The sequence below is a fragment of the Chroicocephalus ridibundus genome, chromosome 3 (assembly GCF_963924245.1).
Source record: "Chroicocephalus ridibundus chromosome 3, bChrRid1.1, whole genome shotgun sequence".
NCBI lineage: Eukaryota > Metazoa > Chordata > Aves > Charadriiformes > Laridae > Chroicocephalus > Chroicocephalus ridibundus.
This window is the reverse complement of record NC_086286.1, coordinates 57,498,932-57,525,481: the sequence shown is the minus strand read 5'-3', so window position 1 is coordinate 57,525,481 and position 26,550 is coordinate 57,498,932. Positions and strand designations below refer to the sequence as shown.

At 43.9% G+C, this 26,550-nt stretch overlaps 1 protein-coding gene across 4 annotated transcripts in view; it reads right to left on the bottom strand.

The window, feature by feature from the left end:
* SASH1 (SAM and SH3 domain containing 1) overlaps positions 1-26,550 on the bottom strand; it is a 567,620-nt gene that overhangs the window by 113,692 nt on the left and 427,378 nt on the right. For 2 of the 4 annotated variants that reach the window (XM_063329266.1, XM_063329268.1), the window contains exon 1: positions 11,875-12,011. The exons of the other annotated variants lie outside the window; for them this stretch is intronic. In XM_063329266.1, coding sequence (XP_063185336.1) covers positions 11,875-11,976 — 102 coding nt within the window. In that variant the 5' untranslated portion in view covers positions 11,977-12,011. Of the gene's footprint in view, positions 1-11,874; positions 12,012-26,550 lie in introns of those variants that run through there. 4 annotated transcript variants of the gene reach the window in all.

Below are 26,550 nucleotides of genomic sequence, written 5' to 3'. Positions count from 1 at the left end.
AAAAGCAACTGTAACACAAGAAGAAAGTCTCAGATGGAAGGAGTCTCCTCACAGACTCTGCTTCTGAGATGAAACAAGAGACTGCAGTCTCGGGGAACACCAAACCATGAACACAGCAAGAGCGGCAGGACAACCTACGTTGGAACCAGGATACATCTGAAGTGCCACAAAAACAGCAGGGAGCTCCCTGAGCAAAAGGAAGATGTTACACCACTTTTCACAGTATGCACCATTATCAGTTTCAAAGGATGTACAGTAAATAAGCAGCCTCATGCATAAAGAATCAGGACTTGAAGGGAAACAGAGATTTTGCTGTATGACTATCTCAGGGAGAATCACATGTTTTCAGGTGTGGGTAACTCTTCAAAGCTTGAGAGGTACAACCCAAAATGCAAAGGCTGGTTTAGAATGAGTTATGTGTGAACAGGGAGTCTGGGCATTAGACTGTCTCTAGCAAAATAGTAAATCATACTCTCATCCTCAGCCTGTTTTAGGTAACCAGCCCTCTGCTACAAATTACCCATTCAAAGCATCTACTGGCAATACCTGAATGGCATAATTTTACATGACTCATACGCACATGAACAATTACCCACCTATAGCCTATATTTGTCTTTAAGCAAAAACAAAATAAGGTGCAACCAAGGAGACATGAAGGCTTACTTTGTCCTCTGATAATCCCTAACTCAGCACCTGAAGTGAGCCCTGTCATTTCTGAATCAGGCTTAAGTCTCCATTATTTACTTCCCACGTGCTCCCTGCCCGTCCGCACCATTCAGACACCTCCTCTGGGCCCCCCTGAAGCCAGCCTGCGTGCTGACCTTCCCCTGCCAAAGTCCCAGTGCACGCTCCAGCCATTTCCTGACATGAAGGCAGCAATTCTTCCTTTTCACATGATCCTCCTAAATCCCTCTTCCTAACAGTTGCAAGTTACTCTTCTCAGCTGGGACTTTCTTTTCACTTTTCCAGCCACAGCAAAACAATTCTGGATACTGAGTCACTGCACCTCCATCCCTTGTCATCCTGTTTCCTCTTTATATGAGGGGTATTTTCCCAAGAGAGGCATGAGTCTGAAGAAAAAAAACCAAAACACACAACTTTTTTTTTTTTAATTCTTTTAATATTGCTCAAACTCACACAGATCTACCTAAGAAAGGCAGAAGGGCCAGAGAGGAGCTAACACACTTTGTTACCTCCCTCCCCTCTCTTTTTCATGGCAGATCAAAAAATAAATAACTATCTGTAAGCACTTTGCAGTAGTTGTAATTAGGTTTGGCAGATGAAAAAAATGAAAATTTGTACAATATTTGAGACATATTTGTACGTATTTGAGACAAGGATTAAAAAGCACAAGTAACTTGGCAGATTACTTGAAGAAAGTATTGCTCCATCAGAGAGAAAAAGCAACGTTGTGAACATCCACTTCTTTCTTTTTTTCCTCAACTTCAGTAATTAAGAACTCAACCGCCACACTGACCAAACCCTATGAGACTCGTCATGAGTAGGTTTGTAACAAGGGTATGCAGAAGCATCCCTTTCCATTCCTGTTTATGCATGAACACACACCATATGCAGCATGAAGCAACTCTTCATCATCACGCCAATATTTTGATTAAGTCCTTGACCTTATGTTCTCTGGCAGCTTCCTGAGTTTAGATAGCTATCAGGCAAAGCTTGGGTTTTACAAATTTTATCCATCTGCACATATATACTCACTCCCGGATGCAAAATCTAAACAATACATTGCTGGATCTAGGCTGAGCAAAAAAACAATATACCTCACTGAGCCAACACGTCCCACTACCCCTTCAATTTGGTACACAACAGAACATACCACCACAGTGGAGAGGGATCACACAGGATTAGACTCCATTTCAGGCCTCATTGCAAAACACTCAGAATAAAGTAGCAGCAGTTAACACGGAAAACATAATTTTTAAGGACTGACAACTGTTTTGCACTACGTATGCTGAGTAGTCTCCACTGATGAAACAAGAAATAAAATAGTCCTTTCCCCCAAGCCTCTTCAAACAATGAGAAAGACACATCATCATAAAATAAAATGGAAAATATGCACCTTCAACGTTTATTTGTATAGTGCATAGCAAGCAAGGTGGGAACCTCCACAAACAAGCTGGAACTCTGACAGAAATTCAGGTAATTAAGAAGAGACACCAGAGATTGCCCTTTTCCTCTATAAGGAAAGCCTCAGAGAAACTTTAAAGAAGTATGGTATGTAAAAACACAGAGAAAAACGTCCAAAGAATTTGCCATGTACAGAGATTCACAATATGCCCTGCCAGCAGGAAATCTGCCTTTACTCAGCCCTTTTTCTCCAGTGAAATGCAAACAGACAGACCTAAGGAAACGCATCCAGTGGGGCAAGAAAGGTTTCTACCTGCTACTGCAGCCACACCAGTGCTCCAGCCGCACAGGGATGTCAGTGCCTGCGCACCTTCATTGTGGTACCTGCAGTCACCTCTGCTGTCAATATTTCTCAACGGATATAAGCAGCCTGCTCTTACTTCCACCAAAATCAGTAGCAAGTCACAAGTGACCTCAGGTAATGCAGGAACACAAACAGCTTCTGTGGTGGAGACCCCCCCACACACACTGCGCTTGCTGTCCTGAAAAAAAACCCAGCATTTTACATGCCAGAGGTACAGCAAAACCAAATACCTGTTCTGAAACTAATCAGTCCTCAGTCTGACATGAAGCACCATGTAAATCCAACAAAGGAAAAGTCAGAAACCAGTCAACTGTGCTTAGTAATACAGGCACCAGCATCCCTGCTCCACTGCCCATCAACTCCCATATTTCTTGGTAACCCCAATATGACAGTTGACCATAAGCTTTCAATTGCTGGCTTGACTAGAAATTTCCTCACCTTACCAGTTTTTTTGGTTTTGAAATACAGTATCTTTATTAGCCCCCTAATAAAATGTTGCACACGGAAAACTGTTCTCCCCAACTTCTGTATAAAACATGACATATTCCCAAATGCACTCTGAAGCATCGAGTTTTTGAAGCGTAACCCTATCTTGAAGACGGAAATCTGAAGACAGAAGCCATGACTGATATACTATGTGCAGTCTGCCCCTGCCTTTTCCCATTTTACAATGATAATTTATGAATTCTAAGGTGGGAAAGCAGCCTAATAACAGAGTGGAAATCACAACCTACCAAGTTGTGGTGCATATTATCCATGAATACAAATACACTTACGTGTAAAACAGGATTTTTCTACTTTTCATCCTCACAGAGCATACATTTCAGCTTAAATGCAAAGCGTTTATCGTCAGCTTTCCGAGGTACCGCACTAAGCCGGACAACCACTGAAAGCTCCAAAACTCACAAGTATTAAAAATTATTCTGTATAACTGAAGGCTACATTTAAGTCTATGCCATGATATTGATAACCATATGAAATATGCCTAACAGGGATGGTGAAAAGAGATGAGCCTCAATTTAGCAGTAGAAAATAAGTATCTTCAATTTGCATTCCATCCCTAGGATTGCACTAGAAATTTCTGGTGCAAAAACCCCCTTCAGCTGAGTTGGAATACACAGGAAGCTCGTGCTGGAAGACTGTAACTGCAAAAATGGAAAAGGATGAATGTGTTTCCAAACTGTAACAGATACAGATAAACAGAGATAATAAACATAGATAGAACGCAAACATCTCCCCAGTTGTAAGTGCATAAAAAACACAGATTCTACAGCAACGACATACCACTTCTAGAGGTATATTATATTATGACCGGTAAGATATTATTCTGGCAAGCAAAATACCTTAAAAGCCTAAAATGCCTTTTTTCCTGAAGCGCAATGTAATGCTAGGAAAATGGCCATAGCATGTGTTTTCACCCAAGCTCCAACTGTAGATGTACAGTCACTGAAAGAACTTTTAACAGTGCCACCTTCGTGCAATGAGCTCTCACGATAAGTGCTCTCTCAATTCCATTTTTATCCCTTCCATCGAGTTAGACCGGGGTTACAGTCAAGCGGAGAGCGAGCTCTGCACAGCAGGGCCAGGTTGGTGCTGGCACAGAAAGGACCAGGAGGCTCAACTCATCTGAACTTGTGAAGGAATGACAAGTCGCTTCTTCCTTTCTTGTTGGAAACCTATGGGCCACACACTGCTCCAGTATAAATAAACTCTGTGCCTTAGGCTCAGGAAGGTTTTACGTAAACGGGGCAGAAATTAGACCCTTTATCTTTTGTTCTTTTCTTCATCTTTTGTTTCCATCATACCCATCAACACTGCACAAAGCATCTTCAGTTGCAAGCGAGAGTGTTAGGAGCGTCCCACAATCAAGACATTGCTCATATACTCTCGATTTAATACTGTAACAAGCATGGCACTGTTTTCACTACCATGTACCGACTCTCGTCATGCTCGCTGCAAAGCTTTCAAAGTACTGCTTTTTTATTAATCTATTATTTTATTAAGTAGTTACCCGATCTCATTTACACACACACACTCCCACACACAGAGAATATACTAAAGGTGGAGAACACTGCCACATAAAATTTTAGTATGCTGTTACTGAAGAGCAAAAAGCATTGTATATCATTGTAAATACAATGACAATAATGAAACAGAAAAGCGTGTATTTATATTCCTGATAATATTTATATTCCTGATATTACGACACTTGTGAGTTTCAATACGTGTGTTTACCCATGCACATAAGAACGACCATATTTTTCCCATCTGGAGGCCTGACCATGTAAACTGATCTCAAGAGCATATCCTTGTGTTCACACAGGGACACAGGAAAGTCAAATCAGCAAAATCTAATGGGCTTGTAGCACAGCAGACCTGCAACAGCACTTCAACCAGATCGCACTCAGGTCGTGACACAGATATTAGGAACCAGTTCTCCAATTTATCATATGACTTCCCACAAAAAAGTCTGAACATGTTTTTTATAAGCTGTTGTTGTATTATATTCTTAAGCTTGTCCATCTAATTTTCTGGTTATACCCTGCTTAAAACTGTTTTCCAGACAGGTTATACAATTCCCACTCTCAATTTCAAACTCTTCATAGGAAACATGCCTCTAAAATTAGTACGTAGCTCAAAAATGCTTATCCAGGTGTCATAAAAACTTAAACCATTAAGTACTTTATTATAGTAATCTTAGTTCTAATAAAAACAGCAGATTATAACTTTGTGCTTCAAAACATGGCAGCAGACAAGAAAGGTCTGCTGTTACCGTAAGCCAGGAAAAGTGCTCCCCTCACCTCAAGAAGATCAAAGGAGAGCTGGCGTGCCCACACCTGACTCACACCACAGCTCTGGCACTGCGGTGGGGGCAGCTCCTTTTATTTTTAGAGTAGTTATTTTCCATAATGGAAATCTATGTTGTGAACTCCTGGGTTTCAATGTGTTTCAGTGAACTGTGTTCTAATTTTTTTCCTGCCAATGGGAAAGTTGTCTTTCGATGACAGGGAGAAATAAAAGCCCTCCATATCTCTTTATCTAATCACACAATACACGTCGACTGTATATGCTTTTATAGTAGAAACTGAATTTTTTACAGACTTGCACATATTAAACCCAGTTCCTGCTTTTTGTTCATTTCCTCACAAAACAACTGGGAATCCAAATTCTTGCAAAGACACCTCAGCATTCCTGCAGTCACAACAAACACCCTCCTCCTCCTTCTTCCACCACCAATAATGGCAACATATGAAGCAGCAGGTTCATTATCCATTGCCTGCATCACGCAATTGCAAAGAGGAAAATTATTAACAGCACTTTATGCTAAAACGGGTATTGTGACAAATCACTTTGCTAGGTCAATACAAAGTAATTCTTATTCATCCTGTATTACCAAACCTCCAAAAGCCCAAGCACAAGTGTGCTCTACGACCATTTACACAGGGATGATGGTGTAAGTGGAAGAGGAGAAAGTCTGTGCTGCTGCATGAAGGAAAAGCTACAACCAGAGACTCCAAGTGACAGAGGGTGACCCGGGAAGGCACCGGCAGCAGGGCTGGGCACACCAGCATCCGCTCCTCCACTCCACCACCTCTGGAAGAAGAAAAGTCCTGAGGGAGTCGAGCCCAGGGCCAGAGCTGGAACAGTTCAACTGGGGTCCGGAAGGAGAAGAAAGTCCTTTCTCCCCTCCAACACACACTCCTCTGCCCTGGGCACTGCCCGTTTCATCCATCCCTCGGCCCTGCGCCACGTCCAGCAGTGACCCCGCTCTGCTCATGCTTAACTCCTCTGCTCCTCTGTTTGCACAGCATCTCATGCAATCAGGACTAATTGACATCGATTTCTAGACAGCATCAGACTAAGTTAGATTAATCATTATCTAGTTCCATAAAGTGTTGTTCGCCCTGAGATACACTAAAAATACAAGTTTTTCACCTGACTACAGAAAATTGTAACCAGCGCACATAGCATAATACATTGCAGCCCATATAAAAAAATTCCTATGAGTGCTAATTGTCACGCGTGTGCAACATTTTTGTTTTCCAAACCAATTTACACATTTTCCTTCTGTTTAGGCAATGCCATTTTTTCATATCGACAAAAGGAAGGAGGCATCATTACGGGAAAATTCTGTCAATCTGGTATTCCACTGCTCTTAACAGACAGCTAGCGCTTGGTTGATTGACTTTCAAAACATTAAAAAAAGAGAGGAAGAAGCGTTTCCAAATATTGATAGTGGAGCCAGAATTCACAGCAAATCAGCAACACTCTGGAAAACAGAATTTATCACCAAGATTCCAGTTTACCTTAAGTTTATAGTTATTCTCTAATAAACAACAGATCATAGCGGACAAAGAACAGGTATATAAAAAAAATCTTCCCTGCTTCTTCCTCTGTAATTCAAAGGCCAGGGAAACCCAGAGTTTGCTTTCAAAGAAAGAACAAAGACGGCACCAGAACCAAAACCCCTTATCATTCCTGACTGTGTAGGGTCTTGTGGAGACTGCACTGTCTGATGGAGACATCTGTGTTATGTGACCTGACGTGAGAGAAAAAGCCTAGACCAAAGGTTATCTCTATGAGCTGTCTTTCTTCATAAAAGGATTAGCATTGCTAGGTGTAACACTGCATGGAGATGAGAGGGGAAGGTGGTTAAGTTTAAAATATAAAATCAAATGCAGCACCTAAACTGACAGTCACTCTCTGTTTTGATTTCTTTATTTGAAAGCAAAATATATTCCATGGTTTTGCAAAACAGAAAAGACAATACGTGCTAGTTTGAAAAGCAGAGGCCAGGCCAGCTGGGCTAATCCTTACAGTTGCATCTAGGATATGCTTTAAATGCGCCCTCCAAAGCAGAAGTCAGAATAAAAATGTTTTGAATCAGAACGTCCTGAAGTCCTTTTTGAGCTAATTATACAGCACCACAGCCATTTTGCAGACACAGCAATGAAAATCAGAAAAAAATAATTAGTATATTGAATTTTCAAAAGCGCGTTCTACCTGGAGCAACTACTCCGTTGTCTGCGCTTTTCCATAGAGCCGAGTGCTGATAGCTTCAGCTGGACTGGCCTCTTGGTGCCAAAAGAGATGGGAGAAAGAGAGTCACCTGAATGAGATGCTGGGAGGGTGATGGAGTAGAGATTTCCACAGGAGGTCATGGGGAACTAATAACGATTTAAGGAAGAGCAATCCTGGGAGAAATCTGCAGCTGGTGTGAGCTGCCACAACTCCTCCTGGCAGCCCTCCGACTGCTTATATCAGTTGGGGATCTACTTCCCCGATCTCTACAGATATCCAGGCTCCCTGGCTTAATATCAAATTCCTCTCCCCAAAGTATGCTAGCCAGTATGTAATTACACGTTATCACAGTAGTATTATCAGCTGGCATCTTTCTCTCTTTCGATTTGTTTCTTTATGACTTTGATAAGAAATTCAAATAGTCACCGAAACATGGTGAGCAAGATAGATTATATATGTAAATATTAGGGCTCCCAGCACAAACCCAAGGGAGCTTTATTGTCCTCAAAATACTCTGTTCTCTTCAGCTAACAGCAGATGGTGGGAAAGCACTGGTTTGCTCTTAGCATAACTGCAAAATACTATCAAAAAATAAAGAATTTTAATTTTTTTTTAGCTCTCATAATTGATTCAATAGTTTAAAACAAGAAAATAGCTATCAACTTGCAATAAAAAGCTGGGAAGACTTCTCATTTCACTCCATCTCTTGCAAGTTCCTCTGAATCTTTTGCATTTTGGCCCTTGAAGACAAAAGCTCCTCGCACAAATAGACATCCTCTTCAGTGAAATCCCTGCACTATCAAAACTGATCAGAGTTTTGACAGTGATTTCATTAACGTCAGGATTTGACCCAGACACCTGTTCCAGCTATAGTATGCAAGAAGGAAGATCATCCCATTAACAAGACAAACATCGGAGTCTTCCCCATACTAAGGTCAATAACCCATGTTTTGAAAGCACATCTTTAAAAGAATAAAGTTCAAGATTTTCCCTTCATATTAGGATTTGTTCTCAGATCTGACCACACGCAGGCCTCCAGACTCTTAGCAACAAAGTTTGCTATCACCACTACTACTGCAATCTCTCTCCAAAACCTTAATACACTTCCACCATCCATTGTTGCTTTGAGACATTGCAAATGATAATTAACCAGTATGTTCCAACATGGGCTTGCTACAGACTAAGGAAAAGCTTTTAAGTATAATTATGTTACCTAGTGAGCTCCATTAACAGCACAAATAGCTTTGAGGCGCTTATGCCACAGCTGCAACTATGGAATATTTCATTAGAATAAGTGCAAAAGGGAAAAGTTGCATTTGCTTCAGCAAAATCCCAGTACAGCTGCAAGTACGCTCAATATTTGTCAAGTATAGAGAGAGTTATTATGGGACTTCAAAGTCCATAAAATATGCTGCTTACAAGCAGCACCTGAAAAGTATTTGCTTCTCCTTTGGACTTGGGAGCTGCCATCACAGGTTCCTGTTACTGAGGTCCTATTTTAAGGAACCTAACTAAATGCACAAAAGCAATGAAACATATTTATCCGCTGAGTGAGAGGGGCTCAACTTGTACTGAAAGTAACTGCAGTACTGATCTACCACCTGGGCTGACTTGCATGGCCTTTCCCCCTAAACCCACACCTAGAGGAGACACCATCATGGCCACCACCATGCCCTCACAAGGCTTCCGGCAAGGCCAATGGGAGGAAGACAACGCCTTCCCCCTCCCTCCTCCCTACTGCAGTAACTCCTCAGTATGAGCATGACAGAATCAGACATTTCATCATTTTTACAAAGAACAACTTTTTCACCATAAGGACAGCAAAGCGGTGGAACAGGCCGCACAGAGAAGTTGTGCGGTTTCTGTCCCTGGAGGTTTTCGAGACCTGACTGGATAAAGCCCCAAGCAACCTCACCCGGCCTCACAGCTCTCCCTGCTTCAGCTCAAGGTCAGGCTAGATGCCACCTGAGGTCCTTTGTAACCTGCATCATCCTATGATCATTGCTTAGGAATGTAATTTTCTCTCTCTCATTCGATCAACAAACTTTTGATGATCACCTTCTTCCTCTCATACTAGTTTTCCCCTCCGAAGATCCTGGCTCTTCTCTCCTACTATTGCATTCCTTTGGTAGCTTTCAAGCTGTTGCAGGGACAACCTACCAGCATATCACTGTACCAGCCTCTTGGTTCATAGAGCTGCTCCCACTGAATCCCTCCAGTGTCTACCTCTGCCCTCCCTAAACATTTTGCATCATGAATTACTGTAAATCCCAGGAATTTAAGACCCATACTCTCACTTAATTGACAATATGAAAGACATAAGCCAGCTCTGCAGGCAACTATCATGGCCTCATGGACCATGAGGAACCATCTACAGACTTCCATTTGAAAACCACTGTCTAGTTTACTGTTTGCCTTTTGCAACAGAGGTTTGAAAAGCACAAAGCTCTATGTACCGAAGAGACAATCAGTGAAAAAGGCACTGGAGCTACCTCATCCTTAACTTAATACAAGGACAGAGCACTAAATAAGTGTTCATAGTAAGACATACTTTGCAGCCACAAAGACTAGAAACTCTAAAAGCCTTAAGTCTGAAGAAAGTGGACAGCTTGCAGTGAGAAGAGCTTCTGTCTTCCCTCAGATACGTTATCGTTTGAGACCCACAAGGGTATCTTTTCATGTTTGTAATTGTGTTGCAACACAAAACACTGATGTATGGAGAGGTAAAAGTGCCAGGTGATGTTTGTAACCGATACAAACCAGCAGCTTCACAGTTACAAGATGATTCCTTCCTGTAACTCTAAGAGAAGTTGCTTTAGCTTAGTTTTATTAGAAGACAAATAATAATTAAAGAGCACTGTTTTCCCAGGAAGGAAACTAGCTTGTACAGCCAGAAGAACTCTGTTCAAATTATTAGTTGTGTGAGAATCAGATCTTTTTCTGCACTGAGCTCCAGCACGCTAGGCTGTTCGTCTGGCCTCCTCCAACACTCCTTCCCAGGCATCCAATAGCACTTTGCTCTTACTAAATGCAGTACTGAGACCTGCCAGAAAAAGAGAGAAAGAGGCTGTTCATAAAGTACCAACTGTGTGCTCCCTACAAACTGGCAGAACTGACTCTGCTTGCATTCTTAGATTAAAATCGTTAACAGTGAACGAGTGTACACAGCCGGGTGCTATTAAAGTGAACGTCATGTCAATGGAGAATTTCTATGAAGAAAAGGAATGAGGCGGGGCTTTTTAATCTTACTTTGAATATTAACAATAAAGCCCATGATGCTAATTAAATCCTCTGTTCTATTCTATAACATTTGTGAATTAGATCCTACGGGTTTATCGTTTGTTACATGCCGCAGTAGTTTTCCAAAAGGTATTTCTCATAATATTCTTTAATGTCTGTCGGTCAAATGTTAACAACAAAAATTAATATGTATCAAGCCTATTCATTTGCTTTTGAAGTGAATAAACAGGCACTCCACTGTCGATTACCACATTCCTGTGTCACTGGAAAACTGCCAGCTCCGGTATGTATATAACATTAGTATTTGTTTTTTTGCTGAGTGGCAGTCCTCTGCGGTAATTACCGTCTTGCACCTAAAGTAAATATTATTCTCTCGTTGCAAGTAGAAATAGAGAGTTGACTCTTCCTGTATTTTTACTGTTTTGCCATCCAGCCCGTCCTGTCGGTACGCTGCGTGCCCACTAAACGTAATTCCTTGAGCCCTTGTTACTGGGGCCATCGCTTTTGTTTGCGACCAGTGAATTACGAGGATTAGTCCCTCCTCAGAAGATCATCAGCCCAGAAACTCCACGGGCCCTCACCGAGCAACTCGTTTGCACACCCCCCCCCCCGAAAAAAAAACCCAACCGGGAATAAGAGCTCCCACACCGGCACCCGGGACACCCCCCACAGGGTCCCACGGGCCGCCCGCGCCCCGCGGCAGCGACCCCACGCCGAGAACACGTGCGCGGAATGCAAAAGCGGCGACAAAACCGGCCTTTCGCCCAAAATTTAACCGAACCCGGCGGCATGCCGGCGCAACAGGAAACAAAGCGCCCACGGACCGGCCCACAGCCGCGCCGCCGGGCGTGTAAACAGGCGCGGGGGCCGGTCGGCTCTAGTAAACAGCCGCAGCCCGGATCTCCAGACACCTCTCCCGCCGTGACAGCCGACGGGAGGTCACGGAGAGCTCGCCGCGGAGCCGTGGCTGGAGCCCTCAGCGATACAACGCGTGGATGAAGTTTTCCTGGGACGCCCCGTCCCGCACACCCCTCTCCACCTCGGCCACGCTCCACAGCAGGTGCCGGCCGGGGGGGACCCACCGTCCCGTCCCGGGCTCCGCCGCCCGCCCCGTCCCGTGGCCAGCTCCCCCCCGATCCCAGCGCCGCCCCGGCCCCACTCACCAGGATGCCCATCACGTCGGCCCACAGCTGGGCGAACGCCTCCGACGTGCCGCTCTCCGCCGGGGTAGCGGCGGCGGGGCCGCCCGCCTGCTCCCCCTCCATGCCCCGGCCCGGCCGCCGGATCAGCTCCGGCTCCCCGCCACCGCCGGCCCGCCCCGCCCCGCCATGCCTCCCCCCGCCCCGCTCCCGGCCCGGCCCGCCCCGGGACACCGCGGCCCGGCCCCGCCGCCCCTCAAACTTTCGTCCCAGCCACAGGCCGGCCGGCGCTGCCACTCCGGCGCGGCGGGGGCGCCCACCCGGCGGCAAAGCCCCTCCTCTGCCCCCCCACCCCCCAACCCGCCGCCGGACGTCCCGGCACCCCCCGCCCGCCCGTGGGCTCGCCCGGCGCACGTGGCCGCCCCAGCGCCGCCTCGGCGGGGTCCCGGCCCCGGCTCCCGGGGAGGGGGCGGCCACTGGGGCCGGGGCAGGGCGGCTGCCGGGGGAGGGCTCGTTGCTGACCGGGCTCCCCCCCCCAGCCAGTACCGGCGCCTCACCTGACCATCGGGAGCTGCGGCGGCAGAAGTCAACGGCGTTCCCTTGACGCCGCGGGAAGGCTGGCTGGGAAGCAGCCGGCAAGGGAAGAGGCGCCCGGTTAATACCCATTTTTAGTTTAAGTAGCGGGACCGCGCCGTTCTGCCCCTGAGGAGAGGAGGGCTCTGCCACCGATCGCCTCGTAGAAGGCAAAGCTCTCCTTGGGGAGGGACTGGGGAAACGCTGCCTCCATCAATACCTCCTGCTTCCTATTACTGCCCCCTTTCCCCCCAGTTATAACGAAATTAAGTAATCAGTAATTACAGACAGCAGTAGGGATGCGCTTACATCCTTCTTAGGAAACAGCTGAGTGCACACGGGACAGCACTTGTTGGGGAAGGCACGTTAAATGGCGGTGGGCAAACCCCACAGCCCCTGGATGGCCAGGGCGGCGGAGGCCTGCAGGAGCTGGGCGGGAGGGTGACCCCAGGGCTGCCCACCACCCCACACCTCGCTCCCAGCCTCTGCTGGGACCAGCAACAAGGAAATCCTCCACTCTTAGTGCTCATCCCTATTGCTTTGAAATGGTTAGATGCATCTTGCAAAGCTACCGTTTCAAGCTGTTGTTTATTGGAAGCACCTGTCTGCGCAGGGGGGGTTAAAAAAGCGATGTATTTCATGGACATGCAGCTGTCGTGCATTGGCCAAGCCCTTCAAGAGCTCACATCTTCAAGCAAATAGTAGCTTCTCCAGCATCCCACCAGACCCGCTGGCTGCCAGGCTGGATGTTACGTGCCCTGCACCACCCAAACACAACCCAGGGCCTAGCCTGCTACATGTGCACCCCACCTGCCCCCAGGCTCCCTGTTCAGCCCTGGTGTCTCCCAGCACCAGGCTCCCCCCAGCCCTGTGGCTGGCCCCACAGCTGACACAGCTCGCACCCACTGCACGGCACCAGCAGCCGAGCAACAAATGACACCATTTGCCAGCAGGGCTAAAAATAGTTTCTGGAGAAGGCATAAAGTAGAAGTGGGGTGACTACGTGCTCCTCATCTCCTCTCCATGTTCCCAGCAATGCTCTTTTTCTGTCCTCAAAGCTAAGACTGATTATTTTACTTTGTAGGCTGGCACCAGAGAGAAAAGCTGGTCAAAACGCTTCCTTTCTCAGCAACTGGTACACAAAGAAAGGGATGTGACTTTTCTAAGCGCTGTGTTACTGCAGCTTTTGCTGGAGTGGCAAATAGCACACACAGAACAGAGAAAAGGAGGTGGGGGGGGGGCACAGGTAGAAAAACTAAAAGAAAACTATGCTGAGAGAAAGTGGTAAAGAAACCACTGATCATGTGGAAATACGCACATTTTTATTGACCCTTCTTTAGGGTGCACATCATGCACCTATGTAATTCATCATATTATTGACTAGTAATGAGATATAATGAAAGGCCTAAATGGGGTATAAAATCTCTACTAATTGACCTTTAAATGTATGCGACTATAAGCTATGAAGTATGAGGATAAAGGCGTGCCAGTGAAGTCTCTCAGTGCTCTGAGATGGCTTGCATAACTCAAAACTGGTTTAATTAGTCAGGGGTAATTTACTTAGTGACCCTCTGAAATCCATGTTGAACCTCTTACAATAGTAATGTCAACCTGCTTTCAAAATATCTGAATGAGGCACACTGTTGATCTCAGGATTTAAATATTCTGGGCTCCTCTTGTGCACGCTGTCCTCTGTACTTTTATTTTTTTTTAACAGTTTGGAGGCATGTTTAAAAAAAAAACCAAAACCAAAACCCAACAACTGCAGCACAAAGTCTAAAAAACCCTCATTGTTCTGACTCAGGCAGCAATAGATTAAGATCAAGTAGGTGCAAGGGGCAGCGCTCCCACTTGCCTTGCCCCTCCCTGCCCATGGAGGTCATTGCTTCCGGGCAGTGATGACTACACTACTTACAAGAAGCAGGTCCTGACTATTTGCACTTTTCAGCGGTGCAGTGCAGGTAACAGAAACTAGATTATAAATTGTGGTGGTCCAAGAGATGCTTCCTGAGCCATTATGTCACCGCCTTCTGTGCAGGCAGCAGTTTTCATCAGAGGAACGTGACGCATGGCTGAGGCAGTCTTCCCCTCAGCCGGTTGACTTTAATTTATCTGAGCCACAGAGCAGCCTTTGATTTTTAAAAAAAGGAGATAAGGAAAAAAAGATCTTGCAAAATCACTTGACTCCAGGAACAGTTGCTCTAAGCAGCAAATCAACACGAGAGAATAGCAACAAATCCATGGCAGTTTACAATAGCTACCATCTTGTATGGTCTTGCAATTATATCTATTCATCTTCAGCCGGTCACAAGATGCCCTTTTCCCAAGACATTCAATGACTATGACATGCTAAAATATTCCCAGCTCTCCTTCCCTCAGATAGACCCCCTCTCCTTCTAGATATCACAGGGTTCCTCTATTTTAATGATGCCAATGTCCTGCAGTAATAAGTCCCAGGGGCATTTTACAGAAAACACCTGCAACAAGAGTATGTGAGTTTTAGAACAAGCAGAAACTCAGGCCTTACAAGGGTTTTGAAGCCCAACTATAACCGCAGTATTTGGTTTTTGTTACAACTGCTACTACAGAATTACAAATTCATTGAAATTTAGCATGTTAGAATACAGATTTTCTTTGCATTTTTATCTGTAGTTGTCTAGAAAATAACTCAAGTATCCACAAAAGACCACGTTCTAGAAGCATGTTGTACTGGACCTCTGTACACTACTGGTAAGAAATAAATCCTGTCAATTTTCTGAGATTTTTGGGACATCTCACAGGACCTCTGACCAGGCGCTTAACATTTGGAAGTCTTGGAAAAGGGCTGTTGTGGGCAGCACTAGGCAGTGGGGCAGCGATACTGATACCGTTCCCCAGTGTGTCGCACCCGCAGTACGTGGGATCATGGTTGCTCTCACGTGCACTCTGGGTGGACAGTCCTTCCACAGAGCAGCTACAAAGCTCCCCACGGTTGTTCTCCTGCAAATCTCTCCACAGGAGAGGGAAACGATCAACATGTATGTGGTGAATCTAGTTTCGTCCAGTTACAGCAGATGCAGCGTGCATGTGAGTGCATCCTCCTATCGCACCATCAGCTACATGTGGGCGTGCAGTTAATAAGTTTCCTACATCTACACACCAGGCAGGATTAACCAACTTGGGGAGTACTCTTCTGTATTCAAGAGAGATGGATTTTCTTCTAGAGGGATACTGAGAGCAGGATCCTAGCTCCAGGTTAAGGTGGCCGTAGAGAAGCTCATCTTTCTCCTTTCTTTACTGAGGGTTTAGGGAGATCGCCTTCACCAGGCCAAACTCTTTCTCTGTGAAAAGCACAAACCTCAAATGCAAACCTCTGAGTCATTAAGACAAAAGATTACAATCTTTCTGTCCCAAATAATTGTGTATCATCTCACCACAGTGGCACACAAAAGTGACACAATGGTTTCAACAAAGCATTTGATAGTGAAAAATTGAAATATTAATCAAAATGAACCGGAAAAGCCAATGCGCACCATCAGAACCAGACTACCACAACTGCTGGCAACCACGTAAAAGGCATTTAATCCAAGAAATCTATACCACAAACAACCCCAAGCACTTTGATATAAATTTTAAACTACATGCAAGAGGCCGGGAGAGATGAGGTTGCCTTGGAAAGTGGATCGTGCCCCACAGTGTAATGGACACCAAACTTCACGGGTTCCTGGCAGATGACCTGAGGGAAATGGCTTCCTGCTCAGAGGCCTGGCAATTAACTCTGCATGCGTGAACAAAACACATGAGGTTTCTCAACATCACGAACACCACCCTGCCCAGTACATCAAGTTTAAATCAGAACATCAAAGCTTCAGAGAAACACATAAGCAAGCCATTGTATGCACAGAGGGTGCAAGGGAAGGGAGAAATAAAAATTCCAGCTAGCTCCTACAGGTGACCTGCAAAAGCACTAAAACTCTAAACACAAGCAAATTACAATGCAACACGTTATTAGCAGCGATTGTATCTCCTTTCAGCTCTCTCCCTCTCTTCCCTTGGTGGAGGTCATCAAATTGAAAGGTACAGAGTTTCACATCACAGCCTTTGTTTGGAACTGCAGCCCTCACTGGTTGCAGGCTCCATCCCATTACCATTACAATCCATCTTGGAACAATTTTATCTCATTGTCCTCACTACATTTTTTTGAAAGTCTTCTAAAACATCGTTTCTTCGAATGCTCACCTATTACTTAATTTTTAAAGTATTTTCCTTAAGAATTATTTAAGTATGATTATTATTTCTGGTAGTGGATTCCCTTGGAGTGGGGTACTTTGCATCACCTCTATCAGCCAAAGAAGCTGGCAGCTGCTCTCTGTCAGGAAGCAGACATGCTAGCAGCCACCCCAGAAAGCCTCTCATGTGGGGCAGGATGGGGACCCACACACCCAACCCATTAGCCATTCTGCCAAAAAGGCTGTCCTCCTGTCTCAGACACTCTTAGTACATACAAGCATAAACTATACAAGAGCACTAGATCCATCATGTGCATTTGCACATCAGACTGAAATGACCAAGTTTCAGCATCCTCTGCCAGTTAGTTAGATAACTACAGAAAATATTCCTGATTTTAAAAGCAGTGTAAACAATACTTATCCAGTGGCTTTAAAATAGACAGTATTTAGACCAAATACTCTCTGCTGTACATTCAGAAATCATTATTTATTCTTTTAGAGGCTTAGCTGTCAGCTCCCAGTCTTATTGCCAGCCTTGTGGCTAGAGTACCACACCACAGCAGGAGCAGTACACTAATATGCCCAACACGAACCAGATGGAGTTAAGTCTGTTAAATTCTATCAGTAGAAAGCAGTTAGGAACAATGAATTGCTTTATTCTGATAAAAGTCTGAAGTCTACACATTACACCCTATCCATCACTCCCCTATATATCAGTAGCCTACTAGATTAAAAAATAAGGAGGGAGAGACACATGCCCAGGAAAATCATTCCAGTAGTGTTAACGCTTCAGGCTAGCACCACGCTCGGTAGACACACAAACACTGTTAAGCTCGGCAGGCTTCAGTTAAAACACAGTGGCTGTGACTTCGCATGACAGATCGTATAAGGAGAAGAAATATAAACGAAGCAAGGATCACAGCCCTTCTGGAAGGATACCTTTTGAGTCATAAGGAGAAAGGAACAGTTTGCATCCTCCCTTCCTGCCCGCAGATGCGCTCCACAAAGGCCTCTCGTATCCTGCCCAGTTTCCCTCCCCGCCATGGAGCACAGCACTACCTTTCTTAACTGTGAGGCAGCAGCGCCGGCTCAGCCAGCCGAGGGGCTCCGGGAGCCGGAGTGTGATCAGCAAAGAGCACACTTTCCCAGGGACACCACAGCCGTGATCCTGCTTAGGTGCGCAGCACGCCACTCCAAAACCACCTGCAGATCATGGACTCCATCTGCCTCCTGCAATGTCAGGCACTGTCTGGACAATTTCCAAAATTTTCTAAGACTCTTGCTTCTCCATGTTACTTATTTCTGCCTTCTCCACCCACACTCAGCATCCCCTCTTCTCTAGCTGCATGGCAAAGCCAGCTTTGATACTTTGTTGTTTCCTGTCAACATTTAAATAGTTAGCAATCATTTTCCAGTACCTGAAGGGGCCCTACAAGAAAGATGGGGAGGGACTCTTCATCAGGGAGTGGAGCAAGAGGACGAGGGGTAATGAGGTTTTAAACTGAAAGAGGGGAGATTTAGATTAGATATTAGGAAGAAATTCTTTACTGTGAGGGTGGTGAGGCATGGGAACAGCTTGCCCAGGGAGGTTGTGGATGCCCCATCCCTGGAAGTGTTCAAGGCCAGGCTGGATGGGGCTTTGAGCAGCCTGGTCTAGTGGGAGGTGTCCCTGCCCATGGCAGGGGGGTTGGAACTAGATGATCTTTAATCTTCTATGATTTTCTATTAGTTTTCTGCAGCGCTTTTTACAAAATATTTTATAAACCTTGATTAATTTTTCAGACAGGAGTTCAGTGTCCCTTGAGACGTCTAGGGGAAGTCTCTACACTGTCATTCACAGGAGCTTGCTAAACTTCTTATATTCTTCTCATAAGCATCTGCTAAAAAGGAGGCATACAAACCTTTTTTTGTAAATCCACAGAGACAGAACTGTTTAGCTCAATGTCCTCTGGCTGCTCTTATCCCAAATAATTTTAGAACTGGGAAAGTGGAAGAGGAGAAAAAGCAAGCCTCAGAACTGGGAATAGACTTTCAGCCTCTCCTTTTTCCAAACGCGGTGTCCTTTGATTCCTTTGTTGAAACTCTTTAGTGAATTACTAACGAAAAGGAGTCTGATGATCTCATCCCAAAACGCATCATAAAACCAGCCAAGAATAAGGTACAACTTAGTAGCATGTGAGAGCTGAGTATTTCAGAGATGCTCAGCGCTGATGTAAATATCACACCAAGTTGGCTGCTGTAAGGCGGGAGGAGCACCTAGAGAGATGGCCAAGCTCACACAATGACTGTTTTATTACAGCTCACTTTGCGACCAGCTCAAGTTTTTGAAATAAGAATGGATACACCTCAGAGATGTTTATTGCATCTCCCTTTGAAAGGGAAAATATCTTTCCTAAAAGCAATACTTTCCAGAAAAGGAAACCCAAGACCTTACACAAATACCTTTGTAAAAGCAACCAATTATGAATGAAAATGTAGATCTCAAAAAAAAAGTTATCTTCTTGTTATCAAGACAGACAAAAATTTACACAGCTTCCCTTGGCAAAATATTACAGCAAAGTACACGTGACACAAACATGCCAATGGTAGAGACTTGCAAGAAAACAGAAGAGGAAGAGCTACTTAGCTTTTCTTACAGAACAGACCACTTCCACCCAAAAGCCACCTCCCCTACACTCCACGTAACACCTGCTCCCAATTTACCAATTAAATATTGTCCTAAAACATAACAGAATACAAATTATTTCCTCAACTGTTTCTTTAAAAGTTAACACACCACCATTGTGAACAAGCAGCAAGCAGACACAACCAAAGCCCAATTTTCAGTCCTACAAGGAGTCAGTACTGAGCTCAGACTTGGCACTTTTTAAGCCTGTGTCCCAAGTCACATAGATATATTATTAGTGAAGGAGTAGGTGGGCCTACTTAATGCAGAAACCAACCAACCAAATGATGATCTCAGCTAGCCACAGGTGAAGATAATAGACCAGATGTGACCATTTGATGTTTGCTTACAGATGAGCAAAGATCAGCCTAGGGTCAGTTCTCCCTACTGCAGCCACTTGGGAAGAACGTACTAGCTTCAAGCTCTTCTTTCAGATCAGTTTCTACTGGGATAACTCCTGCTCAGTCGCCAGAGCTTTTCCTCTCGCCTCCATCCCTGGAAACAGCTCCCATCAGCGGGATCTGATGGATGCAGAGCACTCAGTCTTCTCTCACTTTTCAAACAGCTACCCTACCTTTCCTTTTAAATGCTTCCTGCCCATTCCCTCCAGTACCAGATCAGCCCAAAACACAGGTGTTCTCCCCATCTCGGAGTCGCACCCCTGGATTAACTGACCCGTGCACCACCCAACAAGCCCAGACGTGTACATTAAGAGATAATTTATGGAAAAACAAACAGCAGTTGACTAGCAAGCAGTAGGCAAGCTGTTGTGTTACACGTGGTGTTGCAATTTCTGCTGTAATGATAAGTGTTCAAAACTCACAGATGTCAGGCACCTGAAAATTACACTTGTGTTTAAATATAATGGAATTTTTAAAGTAAGACTTTTGGAGTGCTTCAGCTTCAATTGTCTGAGTCATCAGGGTGCGCTTAGGTCACATTTTCATACTTTTGTTGGAAAATAAAAGCTAGAATTTACATTTCCATTATTAAAAAAAACAGCAGCAAATTGAGATTTTTACATCACTTGGCTCCAGGTGGCAGGATGTTAAATAAATCATCAAGCCAGTGATGAAATCATGAGCATTCACAAGACTCTGTCAATGTAGTCAAGATGATAAGTATTCATTTCATCTGTGGCTGTAAACACAGGCATGAGCTTGATTCACAGAGCCTGTGCTCTTCTGGAGAAGCTTTACTCTTCACTACCTTGCAAGCTGTGCAATCATTCAAGACTTTCTTTCTCAACTCAGAGTTTCAAATTGCCATGGAAAAATATATTAAAACCTGCTCTACGCTCACTAACAAGAGTTAACAAGGAAGTGGAGAATCATATCCGATCTGTACATTTCATTTTGCCTATATTGTTAATGACATGTTTCACTTCATAAAACTTCATTAAGTAACAGAGAAAGGAGAGAAACATCTCTCTGCAGCCAGGCACACCCGAAGCCTTGGAACGGTGCATTTTACATCCATAAATTCATTGAAGGGGCACGAGACACTTATTACTTCTGTAACACAGCGAGGAGGGGGAGTAATTCCAAAGAGCAGCTGCTTCCAGTTAGGGCAACTCAACTGGAAAGCAGAAGTGCCTGTCAAACTAATTAAAGCGAGGAGAAGCCCTCTATCTGAAACTCCAGCTTTTAAGCACTAGCCAACCCATTCCCAAAATGTAATTAAAAAAAAAAAAAAAGCAAGAAAGAAAGACAAGTGAAAACAGGCTTAAGCATTGCTGAAAACATACCTCCAAGCTATTCTCTCAATAAATATTTTGGGAAGTTTGTGAACAGAAGGATTATTGTGACTGCGGTGGTGTGAGTGGGAGGAATTTACCCTCCACAACTCAACCAACTGCATCGATGATGATACAACAGCCCTCGAGGGCAATGAGCTAACTGCATTGGCTCCACATTGATCAATTTTTACAAGGAAGTATACGTAGAGTAGGCTGGTATCTCTAGTTCTCAGAAAAATGAATCTTCATTTGCCAGGATTTAATAATTAGGCAATTCTGTTTGAAGATGGCCAAATACACTTCTTCAGTACAATGTGTATCCTATAGCAACATAAGCCTAACAAAAAGTAATTGAGATTTGGGTTTTTGAAAGTTACTAATACACTTGATCCCAGAAGTGCCTCACACGTTCCTTTTGACTTCTGTGGGAAGATGTGATTTATGAGAACAAATTCAAACAAACAACTGTTGCTTGGCTAGATGAAGGTTAAAGGAACTGGAAAGGATGCAGTGATTATCTGAAAGCACGAAGGGTGTGTAAACACCAAGGGGAAAGTCAGATTGCTAAAGAAAGCTCAAGAGGGTGTAACTCGGGGCAATGAGACAAATTGATGTGTTTTTAAGCCCTGAAATATTGGCTACTAAAACGATGACATTATTTGTATATACAAAAGAAGTTCTGGTCATTTCAGAAGTCATAGCTATTTGTCATTGAGACAAAATATGTGAAAGTGGACTAAAAGGAACGAAATAAATTTGCTGTATTGGTGAGGGGAATATAAGAAATAGCAGCAGTAACTCTGTATCTTGGGGGCAAGCCAGGTGACCTTCTGGAGTCACTTTATATTATCTGCCATCTCCACCATTTAGGAAGCAGCAGCAGGGGCAGGCGGTCAGCTCACAAGGCTCTGGGCTAGATACAATCAATGACTTAATTTCACATGCGTTGCATGGGTGTATTTAATGGATAATTCTAAGGGGTACGCTACCTGGGCAATTGCCTAAGAATTCCGGAAAGCCCATGTGGCCCTTAGGTTCCCCAGGATTACACGTGGCATTTAGGGAATACGTAAGCATGTAGTAAGATGCCAGCAAGGTATTGGGCCTCATTTAGACTATTTTCATTACTCACCAACTTTCAGTTTTTTTATAGAGAAATTTAAAACTCCCGGAGAGAAAAAAATCATTATTATACTTATTGTTTATTGTTATTTACTTACTATATTTGTATATGTAAACTGCATGAGCAGATACAGCCAAGAAAAGACTGCATTTTGACTTGCCAAAAAGACAAATTCCTTACCTCTTAAAAGCATTCTCCAAATGTCGTGATACCTTTTTATTTCCTAGCATTTTCCAGGTAGCATTATACTAACAGACACGGACTACTTATGTTGAAAAGGAAATACAATTGTTTTGTTGGGTAGTTAAAGAAGTTTTCAACGTATCAAACATGATTTAAACTTACGCCTTCTATTGCCTATACTTGCCCAGTTATTGTTCACGTTTGTCTGCAACCAGAAGGGAATTCAAAGAACCTAGCTATTCACAGCACCTCCAAACATGCACAATATTATCCCGATCTCTAACAAGTTCAAATGAATCCAAAGATTTTGGCAAGGGAGAAACAGTTTTAAAATATTTTAGCACCTACTATTTCCCAAAGAAGTGTGCACATATATATAGGTAACAGAGGTTAAATAGCTGAACTGTTTTTATATGGATGTATGAGAAACAACTGTAACAGGCTCTGCATATGACGGACGATTCCTGTCCGTGTCAAAGGGCTGAACAGTTTTAGAGGCTACTTAGTGTGCCTGGTGGTTTCAAATAGGCTTAACCTGTTCACGTTCATCCAAGAATGCCCAGGCTTGGCTTTGAGATGCAAAGATTTTGGCAGTGATAATGACTGCTGCCTCCATCTCTTGTTCTCACTCCTCCACCGTGGTAATTACAAATGAGGACTCCTGAAGAGGAGAGTTCAAGAAGGCGAAGGGAAGGCAAGCGCGGGGCTGGAAAGATACACAGACGAGTTATATAACGTTTCTTTTTCCACCTTATTATCCTGTAAGAGTTTAAAACAGCCAAATGGATTTGTCAAGAATTAATTGTGTCAAATCAATCTAATTTCTTTCCTTGGAGGATAATTGGGACTGGATAAGAAGTAGCAGCAGATAGAATACGTATTGAATTTAATAAGGTTTCTACCTTCTTCAACACAGTCAGCTGATACCATTATGAAGTGGTACACAACTGGTTGAAAAAAACACTTTCAGAGATTAGTTTTCAGTGGTTGGCGGACAAAGTGAAAGAATATATTGAGTGGGGTTTTGCAGGGATCTGTTCTTCAATATTTTAATTAACAGCTTGGCTGGTAGACTAGAGAATATGCTCACTAATTTTATAGATGACAGAAAGCTCAGAGAGCTTGAAAATGACTACTGATCATGAATCAAACAAGTCATCTTGTGGCAGAGTCTCATAATAGGACATACCCAGTAGAGCCAGTAGGTTACACAATCACACGCAAGACATGTAGCAAGCTATATGCTGCTCTCCGAGCCCAAGCCCTCAGCTGGATTACTGGGTTGTGTTTTGACACAGCATGCCCTAGACCTCAAGACAGACATGGACTAAGGGGAGAAAATGAAGAAGACAACTCCATGAATGAGATGTTTACGAGCAGAGACTGAAAGGATGAGGATGCCTTATTTAAGACAAAAGAAGATATCCAGAGAATAGGATAATAGTTTTCAAATACGTAAAAGCTTTGCTTCACTAAGAAAAATAAACTTCTCTATCTGCTGGGGATAGGGCAAGAACGAACAGGTTTAATTGCAGCAGGGGTGATGTTCAGTTAAACACTAGAAAAAGCTTTCTAACTGCAAGGTTTGTAAAAGTGGTGGAATCGATTGCCTGGAGTCAGTGTGGTGCCTTCATCACTGTCTAACCTGTTCTTGAGAGTCTCCCAACATCCCATTATTTTGGTACAACTGATTCTGCTCTGCGGCTTGGGGTTGGCTAAATAACCTCTTAAGATTCTTCCCGGTCTTTTTTTTTTTTTTTTTTAATACTTTTTTGTGTTTTAATTCTTTAAAACCAGAGTGTGAAAGCTCTACGTACAGCAGCCAGCATTTATTCAAAAGGCTATCCGAAAGGCATTCATGCCAAAGGGCCAACATACAATGCCACGTTAGAAGTAGAACTTATGGGTATCAAGGATGCCACAAAACACATTGAAATGCCTTATATGCCACTGCCACAGAAACAACTATTGACACAACTATTGAACTGGAGAATTTTTACACAGGTTATTTGTAAATCCTGTGATTTTGACAGTGACCTGAAGATCTCACCCAGAGTTTACTACCACCTGGCCTGCTTTTAAGATTAGCATTTGCACGAGATGTTTGAGTGGCTGTGGCAGCATGTAACTGATATGGCTGAGGATGGCAGTTGCCAGAGGGACAGGCCGCTGCACAAGGAAGCCAAGAATCTCAAACTCAATACGCTTCATAAGAATAATCCTAAAAATTACAGCTGCTCAAGGGCAAGGGGTTTATTAGTTCATTTATACTCCAACTGAAATGCACTAAATATTTGTTTGGGTATTTCTGCCCCTCTTGGTCATATCCAATGACAATCATCATAAAATACAGTCAAACTACCTTTCCAAAAGTGAAATTATTGCCTGCTTTCTTCAAAGAAGCAGCTTCTGGGGAAGCGTATGTGTCTATTGGGATTTAAGTGCTGGAAGCACATTGCAAATGTGGTTTTCTTGTGTAAACCAGACCTGCCAAGGAATGTACAACCTTTAGCAGAAGTTACATTCAAAACAGTTATTCTGTGTTTTTCATCTGAGACACATGTATGTGCAAGAACTGGGCACGATGGTGGCATGCCAAGATTATCAGAAATGATTGGGACAGCTATGTTCTTCTCTGAGACCTTCACAGGCACCTTTTGGAAATCAGACCCTCGCTGTGTCTGGAATCCTAAAACTGGACATTTGCAAAATTCCTCCTTTGGGACCCTGAAAGGGGGAGGAGGCATGGAGAGACGTGTACTTTCACACATCCTCAGAGACAGCATTTCAAAGACATCTTCATGTATTCTACACATACTCAATTACGTATGTGATTATGTGATTGAACAGACAGACAACACTGCTATTTACATTAACATGTATGCACACAATAACTTCTGTGGCTGCAGATACACATAATACGATGTATGGTAGCCAAGTCGACAGCAAGTGACCAACCAGCCAAAATGGCAAATACAGCAGCAAGAAATCATTTCCCTGGGTTATGAACTCCCAAGAGGCTTCACAGGCCGGTTAGCAAGTTATTGCTTTCCCTCTTCACCCAGCAGTAAGAGAGTTAAGCAAGTTGCTGCTGAGGAAAAAGTGCTCTCAAAGACTCCACAGCCCACACTTTCCGAGGCAGGATGCATGGAGAGAGTTAGTAAGGTTCTGTCAATTAGATACAATGCTAAAATGGCATCCCATCTGCTCTACAAATGTCAAAGAGCTTCATGGCACCTGTCTGGAAGGAAAAAAAAAAGAGCAAGGGTTTACCACAGGTTTGGACACTCCTGTGAAACAAAGGACTTTTTGTACTAGTGCTTTCCGCTGCAGAAGTCCTTTGGAAAAGTTTGGAATATTTTTTGGAATATTTTTAGTGTTTTATATCAGAGGGTGAAATATACATACCCTTTCCACACTAAATGCCTTGCCACAAAAGTCAGAGTGAGGTTTGTTGTAACTTTGAAGGTGCAATAACTGCAGCTAAAGACTCCACTGGTAGGAAAACACTCCCTCCTCTCAAGTACAAATGTTGAAAGCGGAATACAAGTTGGCAATTTACACTTTAAGTATCTCATTTCCCTGCCAGAAGGGTCTAAATCCGTTCCCAGTAAATTCGAGCTTTGCACATTGCAAAAGGTACCATGCCAATCGTAAATCTCCCACTCACTTCCCCTGGCACAAGAGCCGTTTCTGGAAAGGAGCAGCAAGAAGTTTCCTTTCTCCTTTATAACCCAGGGGGGACCGGGGAGAGCCAGGCTGCTCTCCCCGCTGCACTGAACAGAAACAACGTCTCCCCTGAAATCCCAGCGCTCCCTTCCTGCAGCCTCTCTGCATTAGCCGCTTATCCTTGCTTTAAAATGTCTGAAAACTAATCCAATTTGCACAATATCCAGAAAATGAATGCTGACAAGGACATAACGCAATAACCACAGCTTCTGAAAAGAGCTTTTTTTCCTTGGTGTGACTATTTTCCGTGTTAAAAACCAAACTCAATCTAAAGTCATCAGTGCTTGGGCTTCATCATAGCTGACAATTACCTTTGGCAATTGTGAAAGGGAGCTCCCTCTTCTCTGAACAACTTGCTCTTACTGCCTGAACTGCCACGACGCCAGACATCCACAGTTCAAGATACTACAATTCTTGTAGTAATAAGGAATGACAATTTTACCAAAGTTACAGTTACCGAAGTCAGAGGAACATACAAAGT